This window comes from Engraulis encrasicolus, chromosome 11 (assembly GCF_034702125.1).
Source record: "Engraulis encrasicolus isolate BLACKSEA-1 chromosome 11, IST_EnEncr_1.0, whole genome shotgun sequence".
Classification (NCBI taxonomy): domain Eukaryota; kingdom Metazoa; phylum Chordata; class Actinopteri; order Clupeiformes; family Engraulidae; genus Engraulis; species Engraulis encrasicolus.
In genome coordinates this window covers 46,204,232-46,226,044 of record NC_085867.1, presented here as the reverse complement: position 1 = coordinate 46,226,044, position 21,813 = coordinate 46,204,232, and the positions used below count along the sequence as shown (strand labels likewise).

General features: G+C 43.6%; 1 protein-coding gene across 2 annotated transcripts in view; it reads right to left on the bottom strand.

Annotated features, from left to right (window-relative positions):
• Positions 1-21,813, bottom strand: part of jak2a (Janus kinase 2a) — a 56,598-nt gene that overhangs the window by 9,155 nt on the left and 25,630 nt on the right. For both annotated transcript variants that reach the window (XM_063210760.1, XM_063210761.1), the window contains 14 exons: positions 17,913-18,270; positions 17,644-17,763; positions 16,018-16,175; positions 15,675-15,786; positions 14,989-15,175; positions 14,545-14,669; positions 14,167-14,301; positions 10,694-10,781; positions 8,509-8,636; positions 8,163-8,301; positions 3,203-3,354; positions 2,538-2,688; positions 1,621-1,754; positions 641-830 (listed from right to left, as the gene is read on the bottom strand). In XM_063210760.1, coding sequence (XP_063066830.1) covers positions 641-830; positions 1,621-1,754; positions 2,538-2,688; positions 3,203-3,354; positions 8,163-8,301; positions 8,509-8,636; positions 10,694-10,781; positions 14,167-14,301; positions 14,545-14,669; positions 14,989-15,175; positions 15,675-15,786; positions 16,018-16,175; positions 17,644-17,763; positions 17,913-18,270 — 2,177 coding nt within the window. The remainder of the gene's footprint in view (positions 1-640; positions 831-1,620; positions 1,755-2,537; positions 2,689-3,202; positions 3,355-8,162; positions 8,302-8,508; positions 8,637-10,693; positions 10,782-14,166; positions 14,302-14,544; positions 14,670-14,988; positions 15,176-15,674; positions 15,787-16,017; positions 16,176-17,643; positions 17,764-17,912; positions 18,271-21,813) is intronic.

Below are 21,813 nucleotides of genomic sequence, written 5' to 3'. Positions count from 1 at the left end.
CTTCCTCCCCAGAGTGCAAGCAGTCGATGCAACAAGACTACCTGGTATTCATCACATCCTCTGAGGTCAATCAAGTCAGATTTTCTTATGGTTGGTTTAAGGTTGTGATGGCGAAAACATCACATCCCAAGTGTAGAGACATGTTAATTAAGCCAAAATGAACCCTGTCTGTAGTGATATGATTATTTACATTATCGCAAACGTAACTATTCCAGGACAACATAGCTGTGCAACTGTAAACATAAATAAAGACAGAAATCAGAAGTAATGTACGCAACAGCTTTCGTTCTCACACACACCCATAGCACATATTGCGTTGTTTTTATTGTGAAATACAAATAAAGAGGAACTTGGCATTATCCTTGTCAGCAGTTTTGGTTTTTACTGAAAACACCCTCATGCAACAACACAGACATGGGAAGGACTGAGGTGACTACAGAGTGCATTTGGAAACAGAAGCCTAATCACTTTCAAGATGACCAACATAGTCATAGTCCCCTGTAGACTTGCTCCTTAACAGTCAATGGTCAATATTATGTTTTACTGAGATAGCTAAATATAAAATACAATATATAACAGAATATTATACCTGCTTTTCTCCATTTAATGTGCCCCCCTCTGTCCTAGGTGAAAGACTGACCTGCGCTGTAGCAGACGCCCTTGTACTTGACAATGTTCTCGTGCTGCAGGGACTTGAGGATCTCGATCTCGCGCTCGAAGTCCCTCATGTGCTCGGCGCTGCTGTGCTGTAGCTTCTTCACGGCCACCACCTCCCCCGTGTTATCCTGCAGCGGGTCGTAACGACACTTCTCCACGCTGCCAAAGTTGCCCTGGTGGAGGTGACCAGACATTACATAATATTATAAACCAGTCATTACATCGCATTATACTTATAAATGGGGCAGTGGTTGCTCAGGTGGTAGAGGAGCCTGTTCGGCAACCAAAGAGTTGCAGGTTCGAGCCCCGCTCTGCCTCTCGGCACTTCTCCAAGCTGCCAAAGGTGCCCTGGTGGAGGTGACCAGACATTACATCGGTTTATAAAGCGGCTAGCGGCTACCACCTCCCCTGTGTTGTGCACAAGATGACCAGTCGTTACATCACATCACATTACATTGCATTACACTCACTCAAATCAGCTTAAGGCGGACCTCCGGGACATTTGAAGTCCCATTGCTAAAGGTAGTCAAATAAGGACAGTAGCCAAATATTGGTGCAAATCGGCGCTCCCTGTGCGAAGATTGCACTGTTTGCGCTGCCTGTCATGCCAATTAAGTAATGTCTAAGTAGAATTGAAATTAAATTAAATGAATATCATCTAGTTCTAATCAAACTGAATCCAATCCAATCTAAGTGGGAGTGATAAAACCATTTTGTGAGAGGTGAGAGGTGGTTGTCAGAGGTGGCACCTGGCCGTGCCCTGGCTGAAACGGTAGGGCACAGCACTGCTACGTCGGTGACCCGGGTTCGATTCCGGCCCGGGTCCTTTACCGAACCTTCCCCATCTCTATCTCTCTCTCTCCCACTTTCTTCCTGTCTCTCTCGACTGTCCTTTCACAAAAATAAAGGCCCAAAAAGCCCCCAAAAAATATAAAAAAGAAAAAAAAGAAAGAGGGTTGGCACCTTTCCAAGCTGCTGCAGGAAGATGAGGTGTCTCTCCTCGAACTGGGCCGGCTCCTGGCTCTCGAAGGTGCCGGGGAAACCCAGGCCGCGACTCCGGGCCGGAACCATGTCACTCTCCATCAGAAGCTCATAGTCTACAGGGGACACAGAGGGAAAGAGAAGATTTGATAATATATCGTAGTTCACAGAGACACAGAGAAACAGTTTGCACATTTTCTCATTTGAACCCCGGACATTTGGTGCCGTACGGCTGTTGAGGTGTAGAGGGTTACTGATGGGTTACTGACCTGGTGTTGAGGTGTAGAGGGTTACTGACCTGGTGTTGAGGTGTAATGGGTTACTGACCTGGTGTGAAGAGGCTGTTGAGGTGTAATGGGTTACTGACCTGGTGTTGAGGTGTAATGGGTTACTGACCTGGTGTGAAGAGGCTGTTGAGGTGTAATGGGTTACTGACCTGGTGTTGAGGTGTAGAGGGTTACTGACCTGGTGTTGAGGTGTAGAGGGTTACTGACCTGGTGTTGAGGTGTAATGGGTTACTGACCTGGTGTGAAGAGGCTGTTGAGGTGTAATGGGTTACTGACCTGGTGTTGAGGTGTAGAGGGTTACTGATGGGTTACTGACCTGGTGTTGAGGTGTAGAGGGTTACTGACCTGGTGTTGAGGTGTAATGGGTCTAATGGGTTACTGACCTGGTGTTGGAGTCTAATGGGTTACTGACCTGGTGTGAAGAGGCTGTTGAGGTCTAGAGGGTTACTAATGGGCTACTGACCTGTTGTTGAGGTGTAGTGGGTTACTGACCTGGGGTGAAGAGGCTGTTGAGGTGTAATGGGTTACTGACCTGGTGTTGGAATCTAATGGGTTACTGACCTGGCGTGAAGAGGCTGTTGAGGTCTAGAGGGTTACTAATGGGTTACTGACCTGGGGTGAAGAGGCTGTTGAGGTCCCGGATGACGGCTCTGAAGGCGGGCCGGTGCAGCGGCTCATAGTCCATGCAGCTGTTGATGAGGTTGGCCAACTCCGTCCACTTGGGGGCCGGCAGCTGGTGGCGGTCTTCATAGAAGAGATTTTTCTAAAATAAAATAATAAATCAAGAGTGTTCAATTCAAGAGTTTCAGTCGAGCATTGTGAAATTCTGTCAGACAGTTCAGACACTAATGAATCCCAAAAGCATCTTTACAAAAAAAATAAAAAAAATAAAAATAAAATAAAAAAGAAAGGAACACATAAATAAACAAAAAGCTGGGTTGCATGTTGCCTAATGTGTGTCACCTTGACTATGTAAATGGTGCTGAGGGGGGTGTCGCACCCCCCCCACTGTAGATCATTGTTGTCATACTGCGCTATATATAAATACATGTTGCGTTGTATTGTGTTGTGTTGTACTGTATTGCCTGATGTGTGTCACCTTGACTATTTCCATGGTGCTGAGTGGTGGACCCCCCCCCCGCAGATCTCCCAGAGCGTGGTTCCGTAGCTCCACACACACACACACACACACACACACACACACACACACACACACACACACACACACACACACACACACACACACACACACACACACACACACACACTTGTGTCACCTTGACTATGTCCATGGTGCTGAGCGGTCTCTCTCCCCCGCTGCAGATCTCCCAGAGCGTGGTTCCGTAGCTCCACTTGTCCGTGGCCAGGCTCAGGTTACGCACGCTCTCGATGCACTCCGGAGGAACCCACGGAATCCTCTCCAGCAACACTGGAATCAGAACACACGCACACGCACAGACACATACATACACAAATAGGGGTTATCCATGTATGTGACAAGCCATTCGTATAACTTTAAGGCAAAGCAATACTGTTTTCTGAAGCACTGATTAACTTTATCACCTCAAATTAGAGACTTTGATTTTTTATATTTTTTTATTTTTAAAAAAATCACAGTTCTTAGTTTCGGCAGGGCCTACTTGTGGCCTTTTTTGCTTGTGGCTTGTGACACATGCACAGACACATACAGACATACTGTATAAGCTGTGCTAGGGTTCCCACTAGAGCAGGGGTGGGCAATTATTTTGGCCCAAGGGCCGCATTGGGTTTAGAAAGTTGACCAAAGGGCCGGATGTAGTAGGCAACTTGCCCGTGCCAATAATAAAAAATGGTGTACGCCAACATAATTAACCATTGTCAGTTATACCATTCCTACTGATTGTATCTAGATGTAGACTTAGTAATCTTAGGTTTCCAAGACCCTTGTTTTAGGTAGCCAATATAAGAATGAATGACCATATGAATATGCATTTTTTTTCTTGGAAAGTCTCTGAGGGCCGCATGAAATGGCTGAGCGGGCCGCATGTGGCCCCCGGGCCTGAGTTTGCCCACGTCTGCCCTAGAGCAACGTGTCACTATTTCCCAATGTCAAGTGTTCTAGCCCTGGTAGTGCATGAAATGATTGGATACTCTTTGGTGAACTACGCTGAGTATCCAATCACTAATCTAGGTGTTTCACGCACTACACAGGCTTGACCCAGAACACTTGACATTGGGAAGTGGTGATGTATCCCTTGGAAAGGTGACGGAAGGCAATTGCTACGCCATAACAACCTTAATTGGCTCATAATTGGCTCCTAATTGGCTCATCAGCTCTGCCAATCAGCAAGTGCATATTGAACGCTTTGACCTGTTCCAAACTCCTGCCATGTAGGTAATGGCATTGCACTTCACCATGCCTCCAGTATTGACCATAGAAGAAGGAAGTGACTCTGCTCATAGCCATACCATACTACGCTCTTATGACGTCAGTAAGCCATCTTCTCTAAAGCATCTTTGATATACAGACTAGGGATGCAAACGATTAATCGTTTAATCGACTTTAATCGATCAATGCATTAATCGATTAAAAAACATTCATCGCAATTAATCGCCAATTCAACTGACAAGAGACCCAGGTGAAATGGGCATGAGAAGAGTGTGCATGAAAAGGGGTGTGAATAATGGGAATATTTAAATCACCCTTGGATTAAAGAATTTAAATGGAATTCATTTAACACATTGACTACCAGCGGTGTTTTCAGAATCATGTCGTAGACTCCCAGCGTTCTAAACCATTTTTAGGTGTTTTTTGTAGTCATAGCATATTATGTGATAGGGCCACCGAAACATGCTATGGCTCATTTGAAAGGTGAGCCTTTCACCTCTTAGTGCGTGAAAACCGCATGTCTCTACGTGCTTTTATTGCCAAGCTATCGTGAGTTAAACCAAGGCCGGTATCTGCCCAAATCACCATGGAATGGAGATATCGAGGCTTTTGTCAATCATGCGCCGTTTCAGAATCTGGCGCTTCTTCTTCTTGTTATGAAATGAATCTTGCGCTTTTTCACGGAGACCAATATATACTAGACACATCTCTCCTGCTCTGCCACATCCCCCTCCAAATGTATCAACCAACCAAGTGCATTTTCGCCGGAAGTACGTTTCAGTTCCTTGTGTACAGTCTGTTCCTGCACAACTAATCTTTGCAGACACCACACGAAACGGGTCGTAGTCACACCACCACACGCAGTAGGCAAAATATATTCAAAAACACGTCACTAAAGGCATCTAGTCCAACGTCAACAACAAAATCCGTTAATCGGATGCATTAATGTCTCCGATCCTGTGGGGAAACAGCAGTGCTGTGCGATGCATGCGTGCTACTGTTTACATAGCAATGCTAGCTTCACCGACAGTAGCAGCGAGCTGATCCTGTTCACTACGGCGTCAATTTCATCATGGGGGTAATAAAAGAACAAAATGAAGAATCCAACTTATCTGGTTGCCAATCAAATCCGAGGTAAGGGTAATAATCCAATCACAGTTCACAATGAGTAGGGCAGTAGGATCTGGCCAAGGTTTGCATTATTCCCCAGGTGTGTTCAGTCGAAGTGAAAGTGTTGTACTAATTATTTTGTGAAGCATATTACAAAGCGCCATAGAGTAGACGCTGACTGTAGCCTACTGTAGCACTAAGGAAACAACATACAAGCACGATCCTTGTGTTTATAAAGATGACAGCATCGCAGACACTTGTGTAGGCTACACAGAGAGGGGAAAGGGCGCAACAGTGACGTAACCGACGCAGACCAACAGTTCCATACAGTAGGCTACAGTTATGAAAAATATTGTTGGGTTGGCGCCGATCCAGGAATTGTGATTAAAATGTCCAGATTATGACACAAACTTTTGACTGTCATCTATGTCTGTTCTACTTATCACAGAGCTCCCAAAATCACAGACAATAAGCATTTAAGTGTCTAGTTATGAAATATGCAATAAAAACTCAAAAACGGGTTTTCCAGTTTTGGGAGCCAACGCATGGGAAGTAAAAACGGGTTTTCCAGTGGTTTGGGAGTCAATGTGTTAAATGTAGCATTTTATCTCAGTTTTTTATGTACTGTACATTTTTAGATTTAGTAGTTTTTTGTCGAGAAACATGGAGATTTCAACAGAAAAACGCTGGCTATCCCTTGCGCATGGTCATTGGTCAGTGGGTGCGATTGATACAATTTCTGTACTCCGCAAAATCCGGAAACTCTGCGAAAATGTGCCGAAAGAGGATATCCGGTTGTCAGTGTTCAGTTTGTGGCCAAATTAACTGCAGCTGTTGGTCAGCAGTAATTGCTAGGGGTAATTAAGGACAGCTGACAAACATTCACGCTGTCCTATGACCTGTTCCACACTCCGACCCTCGCGGAAGTGGCATTGCATGCATCCCTGATGCTTCCAATACTGACCGTATTCCGTACTCCCCTGGCCATCATTTCGTACTACGCTGTTATGACGTCAGTAAGCCCTCCTGTCTCTACTCTTGGTGTATCCCTTGGAAAGGTGACGAAAGGCAATTACTACCCCGTAACAACCTTAATTGGCTGAGGCTCCTAATTGGCTAATCAGCTCCACCAATCAGCAAGTGCACCTGAAGGCTGTTGAGCAGCATTGAGCTAAATGGAGAGTGGAGATGCCAGAGTAGGGAGCAAAGAAACTCAACACAGAAGAACAATCTCTAGGGAGGAAATGCATTGGCCACGGTGTAGTACGGGGGCGTTGCCTGAGGACACGAGTGGATGGAAAATTAACTCCCTTGCGCATGGTCTTTGGTCAGTGGGTGCGATGGATACAATTTCCGTACTCCGCAAAATCCGGAAACTCAGCGAAAATGTGCTGAAAGAGGATATCCAGTTGTCAGTGTTCAGCTGACAAACATTCACCGTGTCCTATGACCTGTTCCACACTCCGACCCTCCCGGAAGTGGCATTGCATGCTTCCCTGATGCTTCCAATACTGAGCGTAGAAGAAGAATAACATTTCTGTACTCCCCTGGCCATCATTTCGTACTACGCTGTTATGACATCAGTAAGCCCTCCTGTCTCTACACTTGGTGTATCCCTTGGAAAGGTGACGAAAGGCAATTACTACCCCGTAACGACCTTAATTGGCTGAGGCTCCTAATTGGCTAATCAGCTCCACCAATCAGCAAGTGCACCTGAAGGCTGTTGAGCAGCACTGAGCTAAATGGAGAGTGGAGATGCCAGAGTAGGGAGAGTTTGTTCACTTAGTTTGTTTTGATTAGAGGGAGGTAGATATTCCTGTTCACACTCCAGATCCAGAGGTGACGGTAATACACCAACAAAGCTGGTTTGCCAACCGTCATTAAAACACAAGAAGAAGAAGAAGAAGAAGAAGAAGGAGAAGGAGAAGAAGAAGAAGAAGAAGAAGAAGAAGAAGAAGAAGAAGAAGAAGAAGAAGAAGAAGAAGAAGAAGAAGAAGAAGAAGAAGAAGAAGAAGAAGAAGAAGAAGAAGAAAGCCAGCAGAGTAAGGAGCTCTGCACTGCTGCTGGAGAAAGACATTTTTACTTTGTGTTTTTATTTGTCTGACCAGCAGAAATGCTAAAGAGTGGTGGATCGTGAAACGCTTTAGTACTACAGTATACCATTATGACAACGCACGGGGCATTTAGTAATACATTACGACTTGGTCATTGCCATTCTGGTAACCTTATTTATAACAGGGGTAGTGTTTTAAAGGGGTATGCCACTATTTTGGGGCTTAATACAGTTAAAATCGTTGGCCAGGGTTTATAAAAGTGGTCAAGTGTCTTATTTTTCATGTTAAGCGTTCTCTTGCTTTAAGACAAGTTAAAAGAGGGAGTATGTCGCTAAGCCTCAAAATAGTGGCATACCCCTTTAAGGCAGTGATTCTCAAACCTTTTCAGACCGGGGACCACTTTGTCCCCCTAAACATGTTCAGGGACCACCTGTCAACTGAATTGACAGTTGACAGGTGCTAATTCGACACTGTTAATTTTGATGCAGATCACTTGCAGGGGCCTTTTTATTCACATTTACAAGCCTGTCTCATTGTGGTAAAAATATGACTTCAGACATGTTTGGCTTTGTAATAATGTTACAAATCCTTCTACTAGCTTGTCGTGGAAAAGTAGAAACTCCCCTGCGGACCACCTCTGCTCTGTCACGGACCACACTTTAAGAATCACTGCTTTAAGGGGTTTTAATTGAGTGAGTGTCTCACCGTCTTTGGGCAGCACGGTGATGCTGATGCCGGGGTCGCTCAGCTTGATGAAGGGAGGGTTCCCAGCCTTCCTGTCCTCCTCTCTGATCAGCAGCACGTTCTTACCACACACGTTACCGTGGACAAGGCCCTTCCCCTCCTGAAATGGCAACAGAAACGTGTTAAGCAACATCTCTCTCCAGGCAGTGTGTGTGTGTGCATGCAGGTGCAACATGTCTCACCAGGTTGTGTGTGTGTGTGTGTGTGTGTGTGTGTGTGTGTGTGTGTGTGTGTGTGTGTGTGTGTGTGTGTGTGTGTGTGTGTGTGTGTGTGTGTGTGTGTGTGTGTGTGTGTGTGTGTGCCTCACCAGGTAGTGCATGGCCCAGGCTAGTTGCTTGGAGACCTCCAGTTTCCAGGCGATGTTGATGGTGTTGCGGTTCTTCTTCAGGTACATGTCCAGAGACCCAAACTTCACAAACTCCTGAACCATGATGTCTGAGGAACACAAGACAGAGGAGCACATTTACACCAAACTCCTGAACCATGATGTCTGAGGAACACAAGACAGAGGAGCACATTATAAACTCCTGAACCATAATGTCTGAGGAACACAAGACAGAGGAGCACATTTACACCAAACTCCTGAACCATGATGTCTGAGGAACACCAATGGGCAGAGGAGCACATTTACACCACATAAGAATATAGACATGGAGAGATACAGAGCATTTGATTTCATAAACAGCTGTTCAAAACCAGATCCATTACCAGTGGACGTGGGTGTCCATATAGCAGGGGATCCCAACCTTTTTCAACTTGGGGCCCACTCGAAATTGTCAAAAATGTTCGGGGCCCACCTCTGACCCAACTAAGAATAAAACTCAAATAAATCAACAGTAGCAGACACCAAAATATGATTATTGTTTTTTGAAAATGATTTCAAGGCCCACTTGGAATACCTTCAGGGCCCACCAGTGGGCCCCGGCCCATAAGTTGGGAACCACTGCCATATAGGATACACTCACTTTCATAAACAAATACAGCTGCCAAAAGATGCAAGTATGAGTATACTACAGTAAGTGTACAGCCCTTTATTTTCACTGCATAGCCTGTCGACCAGACAAGCACTCTGTGTGTGTGTGTGTGTGTGGTGTGTGTGGTGTGTGGTGTGTGGTGTGTGTGGTGTGTGGTGTGTGGTGTGTGGGGTGTGGTGTGTGTGGTGTGTGTGGTGTGTGGTGTGTGTGTGTGTGTGTGTGTGTGTGTGTGTGTGTGTGTGTTAATGCGTGTATGTGTGTATGAATTTTAAAGAGCTATGTTTAGGGTAATATCACCAAATTGAAGTGGAAAAAAAGTAGGTGGATAAGGACGTTATGCAGGTTTACCATTTTGGGAGTTTTTACCAATTGTAAGAATTCTCAAAAAACAAACAAACAATTGCATCATAGCCTTTTTTAAAATACATTTTTCCACACAAATTCTATAGTATTTATCAGTGTTTATCTGTATATTCATACTAGGATTAACCAATATTAAGTCTAAGACAACATAACCAATATCTTTTAAATAATGTTAAAAAAAACATGTTTGCATAATAGCATTACCCCCACTGTATAGAAAGAGTTACTTCTGTATGTACCGTGTGTACGCATTGTCTACATAAATATGCATGTAGGCACTTATTAAATATTAGTCTTCATGTCAGTGACCATGTTGTACTGCATGGCTGGTCAACCAGACAAATGTGGAAGTCAGTGGGCCCTTCTCAAAACCTAGGACAGTGTCCTTCCAAGTGTATCAGCCTAATTAGTCACACCCAGTGATTGGAGAGAGTATCCAATCACTGGGTGTGACTAATTAGGCTGATACACTTGGAAGGACACTGTCCTAGGTTTTGAGAAGGGCCCAGTGAGATGTCTTCATGCAAATCAGTGTGTACATATGCAGAACTAACAGGAGCAGCGTTGCCAGATTGGGCGGTTATCCGCCAAATTGGATAGCTTGGCATGGCCGTCTGAGGATAAAAATGGAGTGCGTTACAATATGCGGCCTTGTGTACAATATCCTCCACTTGTGCTTGTCTCCTAGTACCAGGAAGTAATATGTCATGATGACATCACTGACAACAGCATTATATTTTAATATCTTGCAAAAGCTCAATTGTAAAGTCTTTTTCTCATTTGCAATTGGGATGGTGAATGAAAAACAGTCCCTCAAAAGTTGTTGTGGCTAGGCTGACAGCTGGGAAACTTTATCATTTTCTCCACGGAGGAGGGGCCAGGAGGCGGGACGAGGAGACAAGCACAAGTGGAGGAGGCAAGGTCGTATATTGTAATGCACTCATGGTCAAAAACGGCCATTGGGCGGGTTTTCCTGCAGTTTTATGGCCATAGAAATCATTGGGCGGTTTTTAGGGCCTCCAGGTGATTCTTGAGCACCATTTGGGCTGGAAATGGTCGGACAAATCTGGCAACGTTGCACAGAAGTACAGTATTATGTATGGAAGTATGGAAGTATGCACACATGTATGCAAATCAATGTCAGCACAAACTCACTCTCGTCTGTGCAGACGCAGACGCCGTAGTTGAGCAGCAAGTGCTTATGGGATAGCTGGCTCATCATACTGGCCGCCTCGAAAAACGACTACGGAGACAAAACGGCATCAAATTAGGGCAGGGACAATCACATTACAATTACAATACAAATACAATACAATACCAATATGATACAAGATGTATTTATATAGCACAGTATCACAACTATGAAGTATAGCGCTTTCAAAATGCACATTCACACATATAGCACATACACATTATTCACATTCCGACATTCACACACCAGCTCTGGAGGTTGACATTTGCGGCAAATTGTCCGGGGTTCACGTGAGAAAGTACACACGCACGCACACACACAAACACAAAAGTCCTAAAAAAGATACTCTGGAAGCAATCGTAACATAGCCTAATTTCATAACATCAACACCTAGTTTACTAGCGGAGAGAGACTGTGTGTAGTTCTACTTATTTACAATCACATAATGCTAAACACTGTACATTGTAGGGATGCAAATTATCGATTAATTCATTAATCATTAGTTGATAGCCTTATCGATCGACTTACGATTAATTGATAAGCGGCGTTTTCCCCCCGAAATCTCAATGTTTCTCAAAAAAACTACTAAATCTAAAAAAAATGTATTAAAAATTGAGATAAAATACCACATTTAAATGAATTCTTTAATCCAAAGGTGATTTAAATATTCCCACTATTCACACCCCTCTTCACACACACTCTTCACAAGACCATTTCGCCTATGTCTCTTGTCAGTTGAATTGTCGATTAATTGCGATTAATGTTTTTTAATCGATTAACGCATTGATCGATTTAAGTCGATTAATCGATTTATCGTTTGCATCCCTAGTACATGGGCGTGAAGATTTGTCCCACTGAGTAGCAAACACTTATTATGGTGTCAAGATCCTTTTTCATCTGCTATTAATAGCCTGTAAGTTTCATCTTGTGTTCATGTTTCCCATCTCTCACTTTCAATTTCCTAGCAACACACAATAAGACAATGCATGTCTGTAACTTTGGTTTTGCATTTTGAAACTTTGCTTGGTCACTGTGCATCATGCATCACTATATTCAGGGCTCTAAATTAACACACGCCAACACGCCAAACAGGGGTGAAAATTCATTTTGGCTAGTAGAAAAAAATACCTACCCGCCAATTTGGCTAGTAGTTCCCGAGTACAGTAAATTATGAACGGTAAACCGCTGCTCTGACCAACGTTAGACGGCGAGATTTCCTACATTACCCATGGACACTAGCGTCACGACGTAGCCTCCCACAGTGGGCTTTCCAGTGCAGCGAGCGGCAACTCCATGCTGTTGCGCGCGCCAGGATTGAAAACATTCTGTCAGCTAAGCTGCGCTCACACTATTCTGACAGGCAGCTCTCCTCTTATGCTCTCGTCGCTTTCGCTACAACCGTTTTAACGTCACTACTGCTATATGAACATTGCTGTAACAGGCTGCATTTTTGAAGCAGCGAGGTCCTGGCCGTTTCAATAACAGGAGTTACGCAGATTATGCATAGAGCTACTTCTGCTCTGTAGACTGTGTTTTGTGCGAGTGATGAGAATGTGGCGGGGGTTAGCGCAAGGTTCTGTGCGTTGGTGAATGTAGTAGTAATTGTAACCGTAATAATAGTGACCTTAAAAAATGAGTGGCTGTGGAACGAAATCGCGACAAGGGCAGAGGAGGAGAGCTGACTGTCAGAGTAGTGTGACCGTAGCTGTCAGTTCAGTTGTCTTCTGAAATGTTCCGAGTCCTGGCGCAACTAAGTTGGAAAGCCCACGCCATCGGAAAGAAAAAAAAAACAACCAACGACGAAGCTGTCGAAGTAACAACGGAAGCGAATATTCCCGAGATATTATTTAGGCCTACTTTTAGTTAAACTAGGCTTCTTGTCATTTTGTTGCGCATGGTAGAGAAGAGCTCCTCCTCTCTCCTCTCATCTCTTCTCCTTCCTTGGGGTGTGCGTAGGCCTATGTGAGGTTTTGTAGTGTTAAGCTGTGTGCTTGGTTACTGTATGTTAAAGGTCTGTTATGTGCAGAGGTGGAAGAAGTACTGAAGTTGTGTACTTAAGTAAAAGTAGAAGTACCCTGCGAAAAAATTACTCAAGTGAAAGTAAAAGTTGTTTCCCAAAAACGTACTTAAGTAAAAGTCCCAAGTACTAACTTTTAAATGTACTTTTCAGTACAAAAGTAAAAGTAGGCCTACTCACGCAATGGCTGTCTTTCTCCATGTCTACCTACTTGATCCAATAGGAAAAAGTGTCTGCAACGGTTTTCGGTTCTATTTGAACATGACTATGGTGTCCTGTTAATGTTTTTAAAAGTATATTTTCTGTCTGGGTGTCAATTTGGAAGAGGGGCTTGGTCCCGCCTCCCTGCCCGCAGCTGAGGCTACTGAAATATCCACGAAACACAACAGGAAAACCTAGGATAAATGTAACTAGTAACAAAGTCTTCTCCTAGAAATGTAAGGAGTAGAAAGTACAAGTAATTGTCAAAAAATGTAATTGAGTCTGCATTTTTATTTTTACTCAAGTAAGTACAAATTCCAGAAAAAACTACTTAAGTACAGTAACGAAGTAAAAATACTTAGTTACGTTCCACCTCTGGTTATGTGAGTGGCTTGTGTGATGTGATTCAGCTGTTTTCAGAGGAATTGAACAAAAACTAATCAAATTGATTATGCCTAAGTAATGAAAGTAAAAAATAAAGCAGAAGTTAAAAAATAATGAAAAAAATATATAGCCTATAATATGCTTATTATGTAGGCATATAGTAGCTTATGCAGGCCTATGGTGTATCTGTGTGTAGAAATAGTTGAACAAAATGACCACAACTAGCCTAAAGCATAGTTTATTTTGGCGAGATAAAAAAAAATGGCTTGTTGAACTTCTGTTTGGCTGGTAAGAAAAAATGTCCACTAGCCAAATTGGCTGGTGGTGGAAAAAGTTAATTTAGAGCCCTGACTATATTACATGTGCATCTTGATCTAATCTTTCTCTTCCATGCTGGGCTTGCTACCTCTAGGCTATGGAGATGGGGCAGCTCAGGATATGGAGATGGGGCACCTCAGGCTATGGAGATGGGGCACCTCAGGCTATGGAGATGGGGCACCTCAGGCTATGGAGATGGGGCACCTCAGGCTATGGAGATGGGGCAGCTCTGAGTACATGGCTGATGCATATGCATTTTAGTGCCCTTACACTCTGTTTATCTCCATCTCTGTCTGTAACTCTCTCTCTCTCTCTCTCTCTCTCTCTCTCTCTCTAGTTCTCTCTCTCTCTCTCTCACCTCTGAGTAGTTGTGTGAGCGATGTGTCTTCTCCAGTATCTTCATGATGACCTCCATCTCTCTCTCTCTCTCTCTCTCTCTCTCTCTCTCTATCTCTATCTCTCTCTACCCCCCCTCACCTCTGAGTAGTTGCGATGTATCTTCCCCCCCTCTCTCACCTCTGAGTAGTTGCGATGTGTCTTCTCCAGTATTTTCATGATGACTTCCATCTCGTGCACCTCTCCGTAGTCTCCGAGCTCCTTGCGCGTGCCGCGGAATATCTTGGTGAACGTTCCTTGGCCCAGGCTCTCGTTCTAGAATGAGAAAGACATGTTAACCTTTAAACATTTACTGTCACAACAGTGTGACTGGAATGTTCGGACAGTGGAAGTTCTGTAGAATTGTGAGTGCCATATAAAACAATTTGGAATTTTAGAATATGGCATTGTTATAGAATACATTCTATACACGAAAATATTCTCAAGTCCAAAAGTGGGTCCCCGGAGAAAAAGTTTGGGATATAATGCGTTGTAGGATGAAGAAAGCGTTAGACTCACAATTTCCAGGTCCTCCTTGCGTATCTTGTGGAAGACCATTTGGCTGATGCTGTGCTTGGCGAGCGAGGGCGAGAGAGGCATGGCCAGCCCCTGGTTACTCCTGCACACCAGCAGGTTGGTTTTGTCTGGAGATGAAGGAGGGAAATCACATCAGTTGAAAGACACTGAGAAACATTGACTTTGTCTTGTTGTTTTCCGAACTGTTGTTGGGTTGGTACTGAAAGATCATCGCTGAAGACTAGAAATGAGCTTGATTTTCAAACAAGACATGTAATGGATGCTTAATTAACTTATTCACAGTAAACATAATTTGTATGTGGTAATTTTCAGGGAAGCTGGGCAGTGACTCGCTCATCTTCAGTATAGGCAGGTCATCAGATGGAAACCATGCAATCGTCATCTGACTCTATTAAAGAAAGCCCTTTGGCCAGGTAGATTAGGTACCTTGGCTCCTGGGCGGGCAGCACTTGTTGAGCTGGAATATGAGTCCGTCTGAGCGCAGCGCCTCCTTCTGGTAGTGGTGGAGTAGCTCCCGCAGGCTCCCGAAGCTCCGCTTGGCTCCGCTCAGGTTGAACTCGCCCGACGCCAGCCGCACGATCTGGCAGTGCTTATACTCCACCATGCCCTCGTACTGGGAGCACGCACGCACACACAGGCATACACACGCACGTGCACACACAAAGTGCACACACCGTGCACACACATAAAATGCACACAACACGCGCGCACACACACACACACACACACACACACACACACACACACACACACACACACACACACACACACACACACACACACAAGATGCACACAACACACACACACACCGAAAAATACTTTCATAAAAGAGATAATAGATGGCATTCTTTATGCATGTTTACTTAAGCAATAAGCCGCGCTTAGAATCGTTGTTTGGAAGGGTGTGTGTTTACATCCGATTTACAACGGCTATCAGTCAATCAAAATCAAGATCCAGATCGCAGTGTTAGATCTAACCATTAACCTTCAGTAGTCTACACCTCCAGGCATAAAGCATTGACACACACGTGCACGCGCACACGCACACGCACGCGCGCGCCCTGGGGGGTTATTGAGCCCCCGTTGAGAAACACTAGGCTGAGATGACCCACCCCCACAATGAAGGAGAGGAAGAACTTGTTGTAGTCCTTGGGGCTGCAGCGCAGGATGTACAGGCCCTTATGGTTACCACAGCGACGCAGTCTGTTGATGGCACAGTCCATTCTAACAAACAAGAGAGAGGGGGACATTTATTATGTATATTATATATATATATATACACACACACACAGCATATTTATATAAGGATATATCCTTAAGGATCCTTATATTTATATAAGGAAGGAAAAGATTTAGCAACAACCAGACAAAGGAGGCAAGTTAATTGGTATGAAACTCGTATAACAATTCTTAGCATAATAATAACCATTACTGTAATAACCAAATTGTACTCACGAGATAGGCCCATGGCAATAGCTCTGAATGGCCTCCAGTAGCCTAGGGGGCGCCACCTCTTTACACAGGTAGTGGCTGGCGTCCGTCACCAACCTGTAGTAGCCGTCTATGAGCGACACGAACGACAAGGCCTCTTCTAGCGACTTAAACTCCAGCTCCTGAAAGTCAAGGATGCACATACACACACACGCACAAAACACACACATAACTTAAAGGCCTTAGCACAGCACAGTTCAGAAAGCTAAGGGATGTATCTGACTAGCACAGAATAGAACAGAATAGAATAGAATAGAATAGAGTAGAATAGAATAGAATATTTTAGAATATGCAAGCAGGAAATTTGTCCTTGTTCTCACTATTTAAAAACATAAATGGACATTCATGCCATTGCTCAGAACAATAGCACTGGACCACAGTAGACTACATGTGAGATGGGAAAGCAAAGAAAGTGGATCTACCAAGGAGCGACACTCAATACAACGCCCCATTGCAACACTCTGCCCCATGATTTTCGTAGCCTCGCAAGCCATCCTACATACTTCCGCCAAAGGATTGGCTCCACTATTAAGTCTGGCCGTCCTTCTCTGTGGAGTGCCTGGAGCAGTAGAATTTTGACCGCAACGCAACCCCCCCCCCCCCCCCCCCCAGAAAACAGCCAATAATCGAATACGCCCCCCACGTGGGGGCAAAAGGGGGAGGGCACTCGTGACAATGACGTACACATCTGCGCCAGAGCCATTGGTCTGCGCTATGTTGTTGTTGAGTAACTACCAGCGATTGGGTGAGAGGTGTCCAATAATTTCAAACCATAACTGAGTGCAAACTTCCTGCTTCCTACAATCGCTTCAGAGCAAACAAATGCCAGACCATAAATACGAAATTAAATGGTAGTATTATGGGATGGTCAGGACCAGGCTATGATTTTCGGCCGCGGCCGCCATTCTGGAATGAATATCGGACAAATTACATTAGAATGCATTGGGAATGTGTACAGGATTTCTACATAATACGGTAAAACTACATCGATATAACTATCTGAAACTTTCAGTTATGAATGCTTATACCATCTCATGTGTTTTTTTCAACACAATCAGTGCAGAACATGAATATCTATAAGGCTAAAGTTGCCAAAGTAGCTAGCCATATTGTGCTAACGTTAGCATTAGATCCGCGGTCTTTCCTATGGCCAAAGAAAGTTGCTATGGCTACTGGTCATAACACAGTGGCGTACGTGATTCCAGAATGGCGGATTTGACTCAAAACTGCCTCAAAACGCCCTCTATTGACTGTTTCCCATAAAATACATGAGTGTCGCTTCTTGTGAGATCCACTTTCTTTGGGGAAAAGAAGCAGCTAGCTAAGGGGAGTCATGAATACATTCACACAGATGAAATCTGAAAGTTAAGTCTGAAACACCAAGCTCCCGTTTATTTCTTATTTTAATGTGACGTTTCGGGCAGCATGCGATTCATGCGATTTTGCTAGTCCTGCACCCAATCTTCTTGAGTGTGCGTGTTTTTCTTTTTTTTACATTCACACAGATGTCAAACAGATGAAAAACTTAACTTAATACAACAAAGGATATATATATTTTTTAAAAATGCTAATTTGACATAAATTTCCTACCAGAGTCTGGTTGTCCTGGCGGTTTATGGTTACAATACAGCTTTCATTTGAGCCGTCTTTGCTGGCTTGCTTGACACTGATGTCTATGACACCAGGGAAATCACAGTACGTCTGAAATTCCTGAAAAGACAGAAACAAAATAAGGATTATGAGATATTCCCTGGGAATAAACACACACACACACACACACACACACACACACACACACACACACACACACGCCGCCTTAACTATAAACGTGACCTCCAAAGTGTCCCAAGATAACCTACTTCCTCGTCGTCCTTGTCCTCCTGCGTCGTTGTCGTCGTCGCCGCGTCCTCCTTGCCGTTGGCGTTAGCGTCGTCACTCGTCGATGCCGCCCGGTGCCACCGGATGCCGTGATTGGAGGAGACGAGGATGGTGACGTGGCCGGCGGCGTGCTGCCGCACGTGGAAGCGCTCGGCGAAGGCGGCCGGCTGCAGACTCTCCAGGTTCACCAGGTACTTGAGCTTCAGCTCCCGCGACGCCGCCTTGCACTCGCTAAACTGCTGGATGAAGCGCTTGAAGCGGTAGCGGATGCGTTTGCGCGTCACAAAGTGGTAGTCCTGGATGTGGGCACGCATGTCCTTAGGCAGAAAGGACTTGTAACTGTTGGGGCGGATAAGGAATAAGGAATTAGTTTAGGGATGGGATATCGGTATCGGTGTATCGGTATCGGGTTCAGATATCAACATATATCAACAAGATCGGATCGGAATTTTCCCAAAATATCTGAATTTTCCTGATACAGACATTGAGTCAGGTGCAATGTTAATTTGAAATCATAACACTTGCATATTAGTTTTCAGGATGGGATTGTTACTTTTTGCTTATTAATTGGTTTCCTGTTCTTCTGACTCCCTTTTCTGACCAAATAGTCTGCTTAGGCCTACCACAAGTTGAAACCCATGCATATACGTATGTGATTTTGGTATTGGATCGGAGTAGTATGGGTATCGGCAGATATCCAAATTTAGATATCGGGATCGGATCGGAAGTGAAAAAATGTGTATCGGTGCATCCCTAAATTAGTTATTAGACTATATAGTCGTATCTGCTACATTCACATACTACATTAACTGGGTACGGAGTGGTAGTCCTGGATGCGCACCACGCATGTCCTTGGACAGGGAGGACTTGTAACTGTTGGGGCGGATAAAGAATAAGGAATTGGTTATTAGACTAAACTTATATTATCGTATCGGTTACATCAGTGTTTCTCAAAGTGGGACGGAAGCCCCCCTAGGGGGGCGCAGAGGTATTGGAGGGGTATTGGATGGGAGGTATTGGAGGGGGTGAAGTCAAAAGGTTATTCTTTTTTAATACTTTTCTGCTTTGCCATTAAGTCAACACATTCACTTTACAATCACAATACATTCATTAATTTATTCACTAATATTTAGAGAACATCATTGGTCATACACGTGTATATTAGGCTCTAATAAACTTTACGAAGGCCTATTTATTTGTATTTTCGTAACCATTTTGCTCAAGGGGGGCGCAGACAGACACCCTTCCTCTGAAGGGGGGAATGGCACGAAAAGTTTGAGAAACACTGTGTTACCGTAACGGTAACACTTTATTTTAGGGATACATCTATTAGCACTAATACATACAATATTAATGCCTGTGTAAGTAACTTGTAAGGCATGTACTAAGCAAAATAAGACAGTTGTTAGACATTTATTCGTAAATGTCTTGTTCATGCACAATAAGGGATTTATTACCAATATAACCTTAGTAAGGACCTAGTAGACCTAGATTTCTATTTATGAGTAAGCAGTAAGGGCCAGAATACAATGTGTATAAGCTCCTAGTACACTGTGTGAACAAACCCTGAACAGTGTGAAAACAGATGTGGAATAAGGGTCCCTATTCTAAAGTGAAGCATTGCTCAGCCCAGATGGCTTGGGCCCCGCACTCCCTAGAGCCCCCACCCTACCCAGCGCCCCATGCCCCCCGCCAGCAAATGTAAGAATTCTTTTGTTTAGCATTAGTCTAATTAGATGTGTAGAATTTACTTATTCCTCTCAGTGTTGTATTAAGTGATAGGAAGCATTATATAGCAAGGATTAGACGTACACTTCTCAGCGACGGTGGGGTGGTGAGATGTCATTTTGCAGTGCAGTGCATGATGGGTACGCCCTTAGTCAGAAATGCAATGCATGGCCAATGCAGCAATGATAATATTTCTGTTGTTACGTACATGGCGAATTGTTTGGATAGCAACTAAATTGCATGAGCGAGGGGAGGAGCTAAGGACGTAGCTAGGCTCAGAGCTGGGTCTGTTGGCCTAGATTGCGTACCCATCATGCACTGCACTTCTTGAAGCTAATGTTCTCAAACATTAACTTAATTATCACAAAAGAATAGTTTAGTTTCGCTTAAAAACTATTATTCCAATGTTCTGCATTTATTTATTTATTTTTACAATTAAAACGCAGTGTTACATAAAACAACTGCATCTCACCAACCCACCGCCATTGACAAGTGTATGTTCAATCCTTGTTATATAAAGGCTCCTGTTACCTTACCTACATTGGTTTGAACAAGAGAAAACTGGATGACTCAGCTGACTACATATTAATTACCTGATATACCCTTACACTTTGCTGATCAGGGGGGGGGGCTAAGTAGTGCGGGCCTGGGTGGGGTGGGGGCCCTAGGTAATGAGGGGGACTTTGGTAGTGCGGGGGCCCTAAGCCATCTGGGCTGAGCAATGCATCACTTTAGAATAGGGACCCTTATTCCGCATCTGTTTTCACACTGTTCAGGGTTTGTTCACACAGTGTGTCGGGAGCTTATACACATTGTATTCTGCCATTTATTACTTACTAATAAATAGAAATACAGGCTTACTGGTCCTTACTAAGGTTATATTAGTAATAAATCCCTAATTGGGCATGAACAAGACATTTGTGAATACATGCTTAACAACTGTCTTATTTTGCTTAGTACGTGCCTTACAAGTTACTTACACAGGCATTAATATTGTATATATTAGTGCTAATAGATGTATCCCTAAAATAAAGTGTTACCACATTAACATACAAACCCCAACACCGATGAAGTTGGGACGTTTGGTAAACAGTGAATAAAATCAAAATGCTATCATTTTCAAAACATTCAATCTATTCATTAGATGGAGAATAGTGAAAAGACAACATATTAAGTGTTAAAACCGAGAAAAAATATTGTTTTGGGGGACATATGTACTCATTTCTAATTTGATAAATCCAACACGTTTCAAAAGAGTTGGGACGGGGATCAGTGAAATTTAGTAAACATCCAAATAAGATAAAACAACAAAGAAGAACATTTCAAAATTAATTATACTGACGGACAATATACGTGTCGAGGTATAAGATCATCACAGAGAGGCTGAGTCACTCAGAATTAAAGATGCAAAGGGAATAATTACCATAGTTATTACATACATTTTTGAATTCCCTTTGATTTACCACGATTGAGTGTATATAAGACATATTTTTGTTAATAAAATCATTGTATAGGTTCATGACATCATGAAATATATATTGGCTGTAGTCTCACTCTAATTCCTGGAGTGCTAGAGCTATTGAAAATTGACCATATTAAGAATGCTTAATGCGTGCAAATGATACAGGGGTGTAACATTCTCCTAAGCACCTGAGCTCACTTGAAATAGACCCAGAAGACATGGGAAACTGTCCTTTGCTTACAGAAGTCAGCAGAAGTTGTAGAAGTCCATTCTTTTTGACAATAATAGAGCATGGCACATCCTGTGCTACAGTGAAAATGGACCATCCAACTTGTGTTAGTGCTAGCTTCAAAAGTCAGCCTCCATGATGGCATGCGGGTGCAGTAGTGCATTGGTTAAGATGTTCTCACTCATCTGTAGAGTTAAATACAGTGCTGAATGGTATAAATGGGTTTTAAACAGCATGAAAAGCCACTCATGCATTATATTTTGAAGGGAGATCTTCGATTACTGCCACATAGTAAGGTCAAATTGCATTCTCTACTATGTTTTAACAGTATGGCTCCATCATAAGGACCAGCAGGTGATAAAATGGTGGGTTTTTGATCAAGACCTGTCACACTGTAAGCACTACAGAAAGGAAAACATTGCAAAACATGACAAGGAATACACCCACCATTTAGCTGGTGAAA